At 38.4% G+C, this 16797-nt stretch overlaps 1 protein-coding gene across 3 annotated transcripts in view; it reads left to right on the top strand.

Annotated features, from left to right (window-relative positions):
• The window catches only part of Cxadr (CXADR Ig-like cell adhesion molecule), a 62407-nt gene that overhangs the window by 37938 nt on the left and 7672 nt on the right, over nt 1-16797 (top strand). For 2 of the 3 annotated variants that reach the window (XM_050148855.1, XM_050148856.1), the window contains exons 4-7: nt 1273-1428; nt 2110-2232; nt 2746-2884; nt 3948-4131. In XM_050148855.1, the coding sequence (XP_050004812.1) occupies nt 1273-1428; nt 2110-2232; nt 2746-2884; nt 3948-4131 (602 nt within the window). Of the gene's footprint in view, nt 1-1272; nt 1429-2109; nt 2233-2745; nt 2885-3947; nt 8214-16797 lie in introns of those variants that run through there. The other variant, XM_050148854.1, reaches the window with a different exon arrangement.

The raw sequence follows: 16797 nt of genomic DNA, 5'->3' as shown, positions 1-16797 counted from the left end.
GTGCTGATACAGTGGCATAGTAATCATATCTCCCAAAGATGATTTCGCATACACACAGCATTGTTTACTCATAAAAAAACGTAATGGAATGAAAGACCACACAGTACGTACCATTCTTCACTACAGTCATGGTTCCAGAAGGAGAGATTATGCAATAGGATAGAAATCTGACCGGTCAGCCAGCTGGCTGCTGCCATGCCTACTGCTCAGTAGGTCTACAGTCAGCCTTTTGTATCCCTGGGTTTCATACCTCACGCTGAACCGACCATGGATCAAAAAATATTTGGAAACATTTACGTACATGGAGTATACAGACTTTTAATGATTTTTTTCTCCAGTCATAAGCACTATAACAACTAAGTATCATTTATATTGTAGTAAGTATTACAAACAATGTCTAGGTAATTTGAAGTCTTAAGCCATAGTAGGTTAAGAGAAAAACTATGTCATTTTATGTAAAATAGTTGTAAATCCTCATATTTGTATACTTATAGGGTTCTGAAATCAGTTGCCTACTAGAGTACGAAACAGTGCAATATAAACACATTTGTTAAATCCATTTTACTAACATATCAATTTTACTTCATAAATGCCATGCCTCAATGGGCTGCAGAATGGCGCAATACCAGGATATTAGGCCAGAGCTGGGGTAAGCTGCAGGTAATGAGATTAGTTGTTGCTCTAAACCTTTGCTCCGAGGTCGGAAAGATAACCTCCGATTTACTTTTTGTGACTCTGCTGTCTGAATGGATTTGAATTCATGTAAATACCTAAATTCAATGGTCTGTGCTGCACTAAAGTGGATTGTCCCAGTTATCAGCGTTGTTAATAAGTGTCGATTGTCCAGTAACGACACCTAGAGAGATATGACTTGGCACATACTCACAGATGGCTGCATTTCAAGGACAGAGACTAGGTAAGGAATGGAGGGTAGCTTCCGGGAGCATCATCACACCCAGCCTCACCCCCCCCCCCCTGCTTTTTTGATGTGTGCCTATGGAATGGCCATGCACAGAGCTGAGCTGCATTTGAGATGGCGCCAAACTTTACGCTATGGCTGCTTGCCTGAGCTCGTGACTGTTTGTGTTTGATAAAGCTGCGAAAACTAGTGTTGACAACATGTCATTCTTTGTTCCCTTGTCCATTCCAAGCCCAGCAGTGGCTGATAAAGGAGGCAGTGGCTATGCATCGTACTTTGTGCTTAAGTAATCTGTTAGAAAAACCAATCCCATTATTTTAGATAAAGCTGTAATTTGTTTCTTTCTTGTTCAGTTAAGCCTTCCGGTACGAGATGTTTTGTGGATGGATCAGAAGAAATTGGAAATGACTTCAAACTCAAATGTGAACCAAAGGAAGGTTCACTTCCATTGCGGTATGAATGGCAGAAACTGTCAGACACCCAGAGAATGCCTACTCCGTGGTTAGCAGGTACTGCTTCCGACAGAATGGTACCCTTGGGCTGCTGATTTGGATTTAAACCTAGTAGTGTTTGTATGTATATATTACATTTTAAATTCCTTGGTCTGTGTAGAATGGTCCAAATCACCATGAAAGGTATTTAGTATTTTATAATCATTACCAATTGTCCTCGAATAAATATTAGGATATTTACTAATCTAATATTTACTGTGGCAGATTGTTTTTGGTCTTTTTGTTTTTGTTTCCACGTTGAGAAATGTTCAAGGCCAAAATTCAGTAGAAAAGCATCAGAGTGGGGTCATGGTTCTGCCCAGCTTCTTACTCTGTTACGCTAACTTACCTATAGGTTTAAACCAAGAAACATATGGGAAGTGATGTGAGCTAAAAAGTCTCAACTTGGCTAAATGTAATCATGCATCCGATAATATAACTGCTACAGAGTGGACCAAGCACCTTGCTTTAGCCGAGGCTGCGGCTCAGGGATCGTGGTAACTGTAAGCCTGCTTGTCGGGCCTGCAGGCCGACTGTATGAATCTGGACATGTGCCTCTGCCTCTGGTAGTCTGTTTGCAGCAACATTGTCTGTCTCTTAACTGCTTTGTCAAACTTCCATAAGGTTCATTAGCTTTATTAATACTGAGAGTAATACGGCCTGTAAAACAGATTTGCTTCCCCGCCTCTTCTTCCATAGAAATGACTTCACCTGTTATATCTGTGAAAAATGCCAGTTCTGAGTATTCTGGAACATACAGTTGCACAGTCCAGAATAGAGTGGGCTCTGATCAGTGTATGCTGCGTCTGGACGTGGTCCCTCGTAAGTGGCTTTTTTCATCTGCTTTGCTTCTGGTAGAATCTCATAGCCTCATTTAGCTTAGTCAGCAAGGGTGTATTAAAGGCAAGGGTGTATTAAAGGCAAGGGTGCTCATCTTGATTAGAGCACTGTGGGTTTTTACTGACACTTTTAGTGCGTGCAGAAGACAAGACACTACACTTTATCAATAAGACCATCATTTTAGTAGCTAAAAGTCATCAAATCAGCTTTGGCACACTATTTAGCCATTAAAGTACAAGAAGCTTGCAACATTTTTCATGTGTCAGTCAAGATGACTTTGACTCAAATTGCATCAGTTTTTCAATTTTGGTGATGCAACATTCAAAAAAATGTTTTTACACATTTTTCTTGCTAGACAAAAGCCTTGCTGATCTGCCTTCTAAAAGTTAATACATGCAATGAAATGAACCTATGTATGTATGCCATATTTTCAGTACTAAGCCATGTGTTGTGGGTTTTCTTCTTCCTACTAATTCTGTTGAAATCATATTCTAGCTTCAAATAGAGCTGGAACGATCGCGGGAGCCATCATAGGCACGCTGCTGGCTCTCGTGTTCATCGGGGCCATCCTCTTTTGCTGTCATAGAAAACGCAGAGAAGAGAAGTATGAAAAGGAAGTCCATCATGATATCAGGTAAAGAAGTGAAAGTCCACTTGACAGGTATACAACAAACACTTACGTTTGTAAATCAGTTCTGGAAGCACTCGAATGAGCATGAAAACTGGGTACCAACTTTGGTTCCTCCCTTCAGATCATTTCCAAGCATCCATGTTCAAGTGCATCCACCTGACCACCGTTCAGATCTTCTTCTCCTATTTTGAGAAGCTCACAAAATGGTTGTCTCAAGAATACCTGACCTTTCATGTGAGGGGACTTGATTGTCACAAGTGACGGGGTAGTTTGTGAAACCAGTAATGCAGTGCTGTTGTTTTTCTTGAGACAGGCTCACCAAGATGCTTAAGCTGACCTTGAACTCATAACCCTTGTGCTCCAGTCACCTAATGGTGGAGTCACAGGCGCACACATAGCTTATTTTCTCAAATATTCTAAATTGGTAGGTTTGTACTAGAATTATACTTTAAGAAAAAATACATATGACTTAAATAGATTAGCAACCCAGAAATTGCTGTTGGGTCTGGAGCTCAGAGATTGGAGCACTCATTTTTTAAAGATGCACCTGAAGTGTTTGGAGTTTATCATCATGTCAGTGCTTGATGAAAATTCTTAGGTAGGAATTCTCAGGTTTTGAAAACAGAAATATGTCATTTCTGGCTCACGTCTTAGAGAACTTTTACAGCAGAAAGGGATTCTTTTCTTCATCTGGGGATAAAAATCTATTCTATCTGTCAGTGCTTTATTTACTGTTAATGGAATGGCTAACTAGATGATCACTGATGCTAGCATATATGAAACTGAGATTCCTTCCTCATTAGATATTACCCAAACCATATGCATTTATACAAAAACCATAGTTCATTAACTGACTTTTGTGCTTTGACCAAGATAATACGTTGGGGCAGGCACACATTATGAAAGAGGCATTTTTTTGCTCTTTTCTTTTTTTTTTTTTTTTTTCTTTGTGTCTTTTTTTTTTTTTTTTTTTTTTTTTTTTTGGACTTACCCTTAATGCCTAGCTTACATAATTGTAGGCTTTTAGAAACTAGCTTTATAGCATGTGTTGGACTTTATTTTTCAGGGAAGATGTGCCACCTCCAAAGAGTCGGACATCCACTGCCAGGAGCTACATTGGCAGCAACCACTCCTCCTTGGGATCCATGTCTCCTTCCAACATGGAAGGGTATTCCAAGACTCAGTATAACCAAGTCCCCAGTGAAGACTTTGAACGTGCTCCTCAGAGCCCGACTCTGGCACCTGCTAAGGTAGCTGCCCCTAATCTAAGTCGAATGGGGGCGGTTCCTGTGATGATTCCAGCACAAAGCAAGGATGGGTCTATAGTATAGAACTCGGCGTCTCTCTCTTCTGTTTCCCATGGGTCGTTTCTTCTCTTTATATATCAAAACTTATTCTAGTCTAAATTTTGTTAACAGCAGCCCCAATAAACACACACACACGAAGTTAATAAGAAAGTATAAGAAACACGTTCCACAGATTTTCTTTAATTATAGTGTAACAGTAAAGACTTAATAGTAATGGCATTTATCATCTGGAAAAGATGAGATTTCTTAAGTTGATTTCAATGGCATCTGGATAAATAATGCTTAAGAAATAATGGCACTTTGAATATGATGTCATAGGTGAAGAAATTTGTGAATTTACATACTTGTCAAATTGATATTTGAATCATCTAAAGATGGTATTTTGTAGTCTTATTTCGTTATGAACAATAGTATCCCCTAAATTTCAGAAACAGCCATGGAACAATGTCAACATTTGAATTTCTTTTATAATCTTTCTGAGAATTTTAAGTGTATTTGGGAACTCTAAGAGTAGGAGACACTACAGTGTTTTAGAAATGACTAGTTTCATTTCTGAGTCATTCGTAAACATGAAATGATTCCTTTCTTTCCTTTTTGTGTTTTGTTTTGACATAGGGTCTTAGTATGTAGCCTAGGCTGGCCTCAAATCATGATCCTTCTGCTTCCGCTTCCTGAATGCTGGGATTACAAGTCTGTATTACTATCCTGGCTGTAGAACAGTTTCTTAAGTATTTTTAACTGATAGACTGCAGAGGCAACAGGAAGTAGTAACTTTTTATGTGCTATAGAAAAGAAGCACATTTAAGATTCGGCAGAAGCATTTGCTTCTCCCACATACAGAGATGAAACCCTGAGTATGTCCGGTGTCTGCAAAACTGACCAGACAGATTGAGGATACAGGATTTGTCAGTCCACAACTGAACACTGGCCTTCCACTTTAGGTGATGTTTTACAATTAAAAAACGAAAGAAAAGACAACAAAAAATGTTAATTTATCATCTGGCAGTTATAGATGAGAATTCTCTAATTACTGATTTTTAAATTTGTATTTTTGTTTTGTGGCAGACTGTACTGCATATTTTATGTTGTAGAGACATGTAACGTAGGCTTACTATCTGGAGTACAGTTCTGGGAGGTTATTTTTCTCCAAGACTCAGTGAACAAATATACTTGAGGCAAGTTAAGTATCTTCCACCAGCCCTGAATTCCAGACTTGGGCAATGTGCTTGCTGTCCTGTGGCCAAACCTGCCTATTAGTTCTCACAAATCAAGTTTGAGTCTTAATTTTGTGAAAGTGACTTACTCTTAAAAGAAATTTTAAAAGGAGTAAAGGGAATACTCCTATCTGCCAAATGTATTAAATATAGTTTTTGTAGAGAAAAGTGAATTTATTGTATTTCCCTTAAGATTGTGAGGGAGTGTGTGTAGAGTATAATGAGCCAGCAGTTTCTTTATAGTAGATATAGTCTGTAATATAAGATTTCATTAACTCTAAAACCTTTCCCCCAGGGAATCGTTTTCTGTTAATCTCTTCAGGTGCTGCGCTGGTAAATGCTACATTAAAAATTAATGTTGCATGCATTTACAATTAGGCAGAGTATTGTGTATACCTTTTAATGGTGAGTTTAAGCTGAATGTCCATGTAATGGATTAGTGTACAGTTTTACATATTTGGAAGCATTTTGTAAAGTAGGTTCTAACCTCACATGAAATTACTTTTTATATTTGTGTCGTTTCATCTGTGCCTTTTTGGGTAATTTAGTTTCGACTATGACTTCCTGGTGCCTATGAGCTGGCTATCACCTAGAAGGTGCTAGAGGTGAAGGTACTATTTCCAAAAGCACATCACTGTGACCCCCTTTCCGCCTTTACAGTCTCAGCCTTGCCTCTTCTCCTCTGCTTTGTTTTTGATGTCACTTAAGTGATACCATTGTTTATATAAAGATTAAAAAAAATCACATACCCAGTACTCTTTTGATTGTTTCTGATTTATAACAATAGCCACGTTTGGCTGTCAGATATTTGGCATTTTTATAAGATCTGAGAATAAATTAGAATGTAAATTCTAATGATTTTTACATAATGGAGATTATGCTAGGTAGAAATTACTATAGAAAATAGATGTGTGTGATTTTTTTTCCTTTCCTTATACTTTGTATTTATTTAAAGATTTAAAGGCAAAGAAAACCTAGAGTATCTGAGTATTTCGGTCCAGATCTGTAGCAACTAAAATTTGAAAGACAAGCTTATTTAAAAAACAAAACAATAAAAAACTGAAGGGAAAAAAAAGAGGCCAATAAGATACAGAATCAGTGATACAGTTAAATTTTAGGCTTTGGTGTGCAGTTATTCTCCTTGTAAGTTTCAGTTAGTTTTCCAAACAATTCTCACTGACGATTTTAACTGAACCAGGGAGCAAGTATCTCAACTTAATACTTGTGATCAAGAGTTCAACATCTTAATTAATGCATTCAAACTAGAGCACCAGCAAGTCAGTGCCAGCACTGTCTTCACAGCAGGCCTTTTTGATTCCACTTTAGACGGCAGAGACTCAGAACCATATTTTAATGTTACATGGGGCAATCTGGAGAGCAATGGCACTGGATTACAGTCTGTGCTTGGAACACAGAAATTTGAGTATTGTTACTGATAATCTTTCTGCTGTTTTCCTGTTTGAAAGCCTTTCCTGCTGCTCACAAGTCTTGATGTCCCTGACCAGTTCCATAGCCAAGCATTTCCTTCAGTTTGAGTTATCTGCCAAGAATTAGAATAATAAATAACACAGACTGAGTGTGTTAGGGGGAAAGATCCATATTGACTATGGCAATGCCTGTGATTGTACGTGTATCTTTGATCCCAGAACTCTAGAGGTGCAGGAAGATCTTGGATTTGAGGCCAGTAGCCAGTTTGAAAGCAAGCCTGAGCTACACTGAAAGACCTAACACCTGGGGCTTGAACTCAGTGATAGAGTGCTTTGCCTCGAATGGCAAAGACTGAGGTTTGAATCTGAATTCTTCAGATTCTTCAGGGATTTCAGATTGAGCCCTGGGAATTTAGAATTTAAGTGAAGAGGCAAGTAAACTTCTGATTAGAAAGAACTGAATGCATGGAGTTGGCTATTCTTTAATGTGTGACTTATTAAATACCTACTGTCTGTACACAGCATGTAAATTTGAAGCTATGTGAATGTTCATAGGTTTTCGTTTTCTTCTGAGTTCTGTTTCAACAGTGAGTGTTTAGAGTGCACTGAGCTGCCTTATTTTATGTGGTGAATGCTTTAAATGTGTCACTTGCAGAGTAGTGTGTAGAAAAATGCTGGCACAATTTTAAGTGGTTTGTGACATTATATATATTATATGTGTACATATCTTTATAACATCCTTGTGTTTGGTAGTATAAATGTTCTGGGCAAGTTTTAGTATTTCAAATGCCTCTGGATATTCCAGCAATAAAGGCAACATGTTCTGCAGTAGAATTTGTTCTCTGTCTACTTTGACTCTAAAATAATACATATTTGAGCAAGACTCCTTTTGAAAATATTACAGAAAGGGATAATAATACATAAATTTGTGAGTTGTGGTTATTTCTCTTTTTGGAAGACCCAAGCATTTACCTTCTGGAATTTGATCAAGCTTACAAAATATATGTCAGAGTTTGTAGTTTAGAATACAGACACCATCAACTGGCCTTGGTATTAGACACCAAAGGCTTTGCCAAACTTGAGCTCTCTGGTTTCTGCTCATTTGTTTAATGACACCTGTGTTAAGAGGACCACAATTCACCGATTGTCTTATTTTTGTCCCTAATTGTGAATTTTTGGCAATAAATACAGTTGTACTAAGAATACAATTTGACACCCCACATTTGCAAAGTACAGTATGGGTAGTGTCATTTTCGGATTTTGTCTTACAAAAATTTCTGGCTTACATATCCAAAGTTTGTAAAAAACAATTTTGTTTAAAAACAGCAACTTGCTCTTAGTTTTGTGACCTTGTGTACTTTTGAAATAAAATCAAGAAAGTAGTCCTCTGCCTTGTGGTGTGGCTTTATTTTGCTTTTACAGACATCTACTAAAGCTTCAGTATGCTTTCCTGTATCCCCATATCCCTTGAACAAGAACAAAGGCTTATCATCATAGATTAAACACACATATAAGCCATTCTAGTTTATGTGTTTGCTAGTATACAAAATGAAGTTTCTGGAATCCCATAATTTTGGAAATAATCCCATGGCAGATGAATCAAAAGTGTGTATAAATACATTTGACACAGACATGTTTTGGTCTCTCCGCTGCATTAAAGGATTGTTTTATATTGGGCCTTTTATAAAGAAACTGCTAAGTTCTGGAGGCTGGGACACCCACGCCATAGCTCGAGGAAAGTATGGAGGGCTTGTTCTATCATGTCTTCCCAAGATGGAATGGGACAGAGGGGTTCATTCATGCCTTTTCACAAGGACATTCACTCCAATCAAGAGGGTGGAGCCCTCATGACTTTCACTTTCCAAACTTTTCTGTCACATTAGCCTCTGAGAGTTCAACGTAAGAATTTCAGGAGAGTATACACATTCAAGTCACAGGAACAAGCCTTATGGTTTAAAGCTACATTTTATAGGCTTGAAATGTTGATTTCAAGAAAAGGGGGCTGCTGTAGTTCCTGTAAGAATGTCAAGGAGTAATTTGGATATTGACTAAGTTTTGTCAGCCTTAACATTGTCAACATTTTGGGCAGGATAGTTATGTGTAGGCAACTGTCCTGTGCACTGTGGAATGGTAGTGGCTCCTACTCAGTAGATGTCAGTAGTGCCCTTACCTCCAGCCCAGTTGTTACAATGAAATGTCTTTAAACATTGCTATTGTCCCTGCACTGCCTAGGGTAGAAGTCTAATGAGGTCCACTTGAGTGGTTTACACTAAATGTGCAGTTTTCTTTTGGGGCTAACATGACAAGCACAGGATATAAGGAAGTCATGTTTGAATTCTGATTACTGCTTGCTTCACTTAACTGCAGGTTTCATGGAGCTTAATAAGATGGTGATAGTCACCTACTTCATGAGATGTCAGGTTTTAAAGAGAACTGACATGATTGAGAATTTTTGCATTTACTTTGATATCTGAGATGCTGACAATGATACACAGAATTTCAAGTCTGAATTTCAAAGTCCACATATAATAAAATGCCAAGTGAAACTACAGTGCATAATTGAATTTCTTTAATTTATTACCATACTGACCTAATGACTAAAGATCATATGATATTCCTGGCTAATTGAGTCAAAGCGAAACTGAATAAACACTGAAATAAATACTCAAAGTAACTTACTACTAAAGAAAATGGTCTAGTGTATGTCTAATGCATAAGTGAATATAATTCCAAAATACAGTAGTGGCAAGAGTCAAAAGATCAGGTCAGGCCCGGAAAGCAAGCTCAGGTTTAGTTAGCTTTGCTGGTGTTTCTGAAGTAGAAGTGAAGTCACTTCACTCTTTAGTGTTGATAAAGCATTTGTACAAAAAGGAAAGAAGTGCTTTCCTTGGTTGATTTAAAGAGCTAATAAAGGCTTGAGAAATAAATGCTAGTCAAGGTAGTGTGTAGGCTGATTTTGATATCCTAATACTTTTGGTATAAAAATCTAGGGAGGCCTGCTAAGATACCCAGAACACTACTCCTTAAACTCTAGTTTTTAGAATACACTAGAGCACTATGTCAGTGGCCTTCAAGTTGATGACTGGTCTTCTGGAATAGTTATGAGTGAGTTCTCTTCGTGTAATTGTACTTGTTTGCTAGGGCTTTCTTCCATAACTACCACAACTGGTAAGGCTTAAGTAGCAGACTTCATGCCTCAGAGTTTTGAAGACCAGAGGGCCAGTGAAGGTGGTAGCAGGGACAGCCCCCTCTGGGAGCTAGGAGATGGATGGTTCCAGGCATCAATACTTGGCTTGTCCATGGGTCTTCTCCCAATTCTCTTCACATTGTCTTTCTTCTGGAATTCCTGTCTCTGTCCATATTTCCTTTTTATTGTTTATTTTTCAAGACAGGGTTTCTCTGAGTAGCCCTGGCTGTCCTGGAACTCGCTCTGTAGATCAGGCTGGAATCAGCTTTATAAAATCATGAGCTTTATAAAATCAGCTTTATGAAATCAGCACAAACTAGATGAAGTATGAATTGCTTTGCCCTTGAAAAGAAAATGTGATTAGGTGGCATACTGGGTTAGTTGTTACACACTATTCCAAGATGAATTTTGGCCTCTGGCACTGTTCTTTTAATGTTAAAGTAGGGCACTTTCCCTATCACATAGTCCCAGAACTGTCAAAACAGCAAGAACATTTCCAGGAAGCATTGGGAGGACAAAGGAATCAACACCAGCAACTGCAACTTGTATAGACTATTGCAAAGCTGAGAATCTTCTAACACACACCAGGATTTTAATGTGAAGAGTAGAGCAATTCACAGAAACAACATAATACAAATCTAAATTAAAGTTAACCAAGCAGAGATGAGGTCTTGCCCTGACGACCAAAATGCTTGCTCTCTGTCATGATCACAGCAAAGTAAGCATGTGCTGTGTGTTAACAAGACTTCAATGTGTTTGAGTTTGATTGAAATTTCTTATGTATGGTCAAGCAATATGCCATAGTTAAGTGAAAGTAAGTTAGATAGCAAGTCAAAATTTACAAAAAAAAAAAAAAAAGAATGCCAACAGACTTTAAAATGTTAAAAGAATGTAACTGCCTATGATAGTTGCAGGAATGACACCCAACTTTAAGAGATAATTTTGGGGTGGTAGTTTATGGCATTTTCTACAGCACACATTACTACTTCTGTAAATCACACACTTTAGCATTAAAGCAGCACCTCAAGTTCATCAGTACATCTAAGCCACCAGTGATTTGTTCACGCCGAAAGGGTGAAATGGACTCCACCACCCCTAACACCAGGGACTGCCTGTTTTAAATACATTTCCTTTACAGTTAAAGACGATGGCTTATGAGTCCTGAGCACTACTGTGTTCATGCAATCTCAGGTGTCTCATGGAATTCTTTTGGCTTCTTTGAGGCCATGTTGAAGAATCCTGCAGCAAGCTCTGGAGCAGAAATGCTATTCATACCGTTATCACCTCCCCCAGAATGGACTTTAACTGCCTGTACTTAATTGTGCTACAAAAGGATCCATTATGATCACAAACTAGTTTGCTAATACAATTTTGCTGAAGATGCACAGTCAGCCTTCTGTCTTATCTTGACTGTATGATACCACAAAGCTGGTCTTCTAAGGGAGGGTGCTGTACTGTCTCATCCTGTACTCATGTGGATACTGTTTTGTAAACCCAGATGGCTCTTGATATTTTCACATTTGCACATTTGGAAGTTAGAAGTAGTGCTCTCATAATGGCAAAGCAGGGGACATGTTTGGGAAGAAGTTTGATAAAAGTTGGGATTTTATAGGTAGTTGTTTTTAAGTTGGATAAAGGTAAATTAAATCTGCATCAGAAATATTACTGTATTATGTTATCTGGTTTATCATTGTATACATATTTAAAAAAGGCAAGACCCATAAAGGTTTTGCTTTTACAAGGCCTCATAAAACAAAGGCTGTCTCTTGATTTTTGACCAGTATTTTCTAGAAACCTTGGCTTCTTGGCATTGAAGGACACTGACAAGATGTGAAGAGTTAGTGTGGGGCTTTCCGTTTCTGTCTTGAAACAACAGCCACGAAGGCCACTTTTGTCACTGCCCTCTTCTGTTAGAGGTTTGAAGCACTGTTAGCAATAGGTGTTCTAGAGTCTTGTCTTGATATCACAGTGGTTCCAAGTTCAGAGGGTGCCAGACAAGAGCAAATGCTGTTTGGGACGAACTGTTTGCTATTCTTGCTGTGATCCCATATTTTATGTAAGTCGTACACATGGGCTGTATTAAATATGGAGAGATAATAAAAAAGATAAAAATCTGACTCTGGGGCCAGGAATGTATATATTTCAAGGGCAGAGTACTTCCTCAGTATGCACAATACTATGCTAGGTAAACCTTGTACCTCTGAGCAACATTCCCCAAACAGAAAAGTTCTATGTAGCCCCTAACTTGGACTTTCTTTTCCCTTCTGTATGCTGATACATTCAGCAAAATTATATTTAATTTCAGTGTTTTCCTGGACTGTGAAGTAGGTACCACATTCCCTGCTATGCTAGGCAGTGCAAGCTGAAGCTCCTAGTCAGCCACATGGTCACAAACTGATACTGGATGATGTACTATGTTGCTAAGCCATGACTGACATATTAGATGCATTAATAATTTATAATAGTTCCCACTTATGACAAACTTATCAGGATGTAACAATCATAAAAACATCTGTACATAAAAAATTTTAATAATCAAAAGTACATTGATATTCAAACATTTAAGGAATGTGTTTTAAAGTTAAATCTTTTTGTTTGCCATTCTTGACTGCCAGGGAAGAGGGTGTACGCTAAAGCTGAAAAGCAAATCCCTTGCTACGTCCTGTATTTTAATATTAATACCTGTCAGTTTATCAAGTACTACAAATGCTGTGATTAAAGTTGTTTACCAAAGAATTATTTTGCGTATCAAAATTTAAAATAATGTTAACAAACTTGTGTTTGTTTTTGTCTAGATTAACTTTCTGTTGTTTTTGCGACAGGGTCTCACTCTCATTATATATAATCCAGGCTGGCTTCAAATCCAGTCTCCTGGTCTCTGAGCCTAGTCGTGTGCCACTTGGTCAGCATCTCTCTGCTTCTTAGGCACATGCAGCAGACAGAATCAGCAGGCTACATTATCATGTAAGCCTGAAGCAGGTTTCACTTGCTAACATTTCAGGTGATAGAACTAAAAAGCTGAAAAAAATTAGAAAAAAAATTTGAGAAAGGCCTTCCTTTGTAGTTCAGTTGGCCTGGAAACCAATACATAGACCTGGCATTTAAAGAACTCCCCTTCCCCAGCCCAAGCTGGAGCTCAAACCCAGAGCCTCACGCATGCTAGGCCAAGCATGTTTGACAGTCCCTCAGGTCACTGTGCTTTTACTCTTGTGGAAGATGCACTTAGCTGTTCTCTATAGTATGGAAAAACCATGTTTGTCCTTTCATGCACAACTCACATTTGGCTATTTGGTTGAACTTTACTGCTTTACTTACAATATAGTGAAAGCTGGCAGTCAGGAGATGAGTTTGTGTTTCTGGACTGTGGAGGGGATACTCCCTATCACCACCAGCACTGTAAAGGGACATACTGAGACAACTGATGCCAAAGTTCTAAGACATCTGCAGCTTAACATCTAACGACAAAGGCTCATTAAACCAACTGAGGAACATACGTAATGGCAATTTGAATATGAAAACTAAAACATGTATAGAAGGAAAAATGTCCCCCTCTACCCTCTACAATTTCAGCAGTGGCTATACCAAAGGGATGAAGAGGTTTCTTCCTTTTGTCCATATATTTTATTGAACAGATACTAACTTTTCCTATCAAGGGGACATTACTTGGAATCCAAACTTTAGCTTTGACACTAAAAAGAATATCTGATGCCCTCTTGTGGCCAACTTTTATAGGTGTTTTATTTTTCATTGAAATCTGGCCTAACAGATCTATCAGAATAATACATACCTCATTGTTTCCTTTAAAAAAAAAATCACATAGTATTATTAACAATTTGAGACTGCTAAACTTGTCACCCATCTCTTAAAATCATGTGTCCTAGAGTTTCAATGTCCGAGTTTAAAGTTCCATAGCTACTGTACCCGGACAGTAAATACTCAGCTTTCTCTTCTGTATAAGGTGGACAGTATAAGGACACACACAGGTTTATCATGAAATGTAAATCACTTACAGTACGTAATTCCCAATAGGTTAGGTAAAATATTTTGTTACATATGTGCATACACATGAACTACCATAGTAATAATATTGATTCCCAGGTTTGCTACAACCTTTTTTTTTTTTTTGAGGTAAGAGCCTAGCCTTATAATGTAGTCTGGCCTTGAACTTGCAGTCTTCCTGTCTCTGCGACCCAAGTGCTGAGACTTCATAGATATACCACCCTGGAGAGCTAATAAGGAGGGACTATTAGTCCTATTCCCTATACTCACTTTCCCCCTTTCAGGTACCACATAAACATACCAGGTATTAATTCTCACCAGGCAGGCACCAGTGTCTTACATTAGTCATTTCATAATAAACAAGTTCTAAGCCAGGCCTGCTGGCTCATGCCTATCATCCCAGCACTCTGGGGTAGAGGCAAGGAATTGGAAGTTCAGTCATTCTCAGCTATATGGCAAGTTTGAGGACTGGACTGTCTGGGACACTCAGACCCTGTACCAAGAAGCAAGCACACAGAGTCCTCTAAGGCACACTCTATGCTCATCCCCTTTGAAAGTATTTTCACCAGGCCTCTCCTAGTACTGTGGACGTGTCTTCTCTTCAGCAGACTCGGGTCATTCTTTCACTGGCTTCATGCTGCTGCTCAGCATGGCTGGATTACAGTCCTTCACCCCTGCACATTTCAACAGAGCATTCTGTATAGACTCTTTCTACAAGTGTTTCCATAGGCTAGCTCATCTTGCATTCATTAATAATGAATCCAGTGAACTTAATGCACTTTAAAAAAATTGTCTTTTCCCCCTCCAGTTAAAGTGTTATGGAGTCAGAGCTTCCAGTTTAGGGTTCTGTGGGATTTCTGAGTGTGTGAAAGAGTGGCCTCTGATGCTCGTGCCTTCTTTCGGACTCTCCTTCTGTCCGTCTATCTTGTCCAACTCCAATGTATTAGTTTTTGTTTTATCATAATGTCATATTATATTATCTCTTAAAAATAGTATTAGCCTGGCGGTGGTTGTGCATGCTTTTAATCCCAGCACTTGGGAGGCAGAGGCAGGTGGATCTCTGAGTTTGAGGCCAGCCTGGTCTACAGGAACTAGTGCCAGGACTAGGACAGGTTCCAAAGCTCCAGAGAACCCTCCCCCCCGAACCAAAAATAAATAATAAATAGATAAATAAGCAAGAAAGCTAGTTTAAAAAAAATTGGAGAAATAATGCTCACCAGAAAAATGCAAAGAAATAAGACGCAGAGTAGAAAAATAAAATCATTTGCATTTAGCCCTTTTCTCCTTCCTCTGAATACACCGTCCACACTGTTTCATTCAGACAATGCACACTCCACTGCAGGTGGGACATTTTCATGTTCCCACCTCCAACACTGTCATTATAACCCTTTCCCATAGCCACACAGCACTTTCCATGTTACCTTGAATCGATGTTTTACATTTTATTTAGTTGCTCATTTACTATGGCTGCTTTTTTTGTTGTTGTTACCCAAAAATATATTACAGTAGACATTTTACATAGTAGATATAGCCCCCCCCCATTTAAATACTAAATTTCTCAGAGTACAGCTGCTAGGTGAAACCATGGGGTTCAAAAGTGTACTTGCCTTACAAAAGGTTAGATTCCTCTAAACCTCTACTTACCCACAAGTCCTCAAAAACAAGGGTCATTACCTTTAAAATTATTTAATTTTTAACTGATATATCACAAAGATGTGTGTATTTTTAGGGTACTATGGGATATTCCAATTAACAGATACATTTATGTTTACACAATAATGGGGATTACTAATCCTGCATGTCTAAATAAATCTTTCAACCCTGATTACCAGTGAAGCTGATACATAGTGGTCTCAGAACTACAGACGTGACACATGAGATAGCGAACAGCAGAGATGCTTTCAACATTACATCTCACTGAATCATGATCTCTACTGATGTGTGTAAGTCAGAATAGTGTTTAAGTCCTATGAAATTTGTAAGTTCTCAATGATTATTTGTAACCCTTATGACAGTTCTTTCTGTAGCCATTCCACTTAGAGGGTAGAAACAATTAAGATTTTTGAATAAATTGTTTTATGCAATAAACATCAAACGACACTAATAATAAGAGTGACATTATTTGCTATAAGTCCCCATGCTTATGATGACTATTAAATGTTTCTGTTTTGGTGTACATTGAAGATGGCCTTCTGCTATACACAGGTAGCAATTTCTGCAATGTTTAGAGAATACACATTTTACATGGGAACATCCATATTAACGCTTCACTAACCAGAGTCTAATTCCAGAGAATATACGGGAAAATGTTTGTGAAAGTAATGGTAACACTGTATTCCAGACTAAGTTACCCAAAAACTGATAATTAAGAGAAAAGCAGACGTGCTCATCTTGGGCATTGCTCCTGTTCTCTCATGAGTGATCTGATCTTTCTCCTGGGCCAGTAGCTTTCTTGTTCTCTAGGCCACACTGCTGCTGAAGTTTGATTTACAGTTGAAACAAAACTGCTGTCAAATTTTTAGTACTCTTTCTCAGCTCTAACTGGTCAGTTTGTAACAAAGAACTAGTGGTTAATATAGAAATTCTAATGTCTTGTATTAATCATAATCTCTGCCTAGGTCTCTCTGTCCAATCTTGGTCCGATACCCCCCCCCCCCCCCCCCCCCCCCCCCCCCCCCCCCCCCCGTTCCCTGATAGACCTTACACAGGAAACAAAATATAGTAGTGTTGAGGCACCACGGGGCACAGGCATTTTAAGTTCTATCTGTTTTAAATTAAGGCA

Source organism: Alexandromys fortis, unplaced genomic scaffold (assembly GCF_014885135.2).
Source record: "Alexandromys fortis isolate MF-2015 unplaced genomic scaffold, M_Fortis_MF-2015_v1.1 scaffold_4, whole genome shotgun sequence".
Taxonomy (NCBI): Eukaryota; Metazoa; Chordata; class Mammalia; order Rodentia; family Cricetidae; genus Alexandromys; species Alexandromys fortis.
Note: the sequence above shows the minus strand (reverse complement) of the source record. Positions and strands in the feature narration are given on the sequence as shown.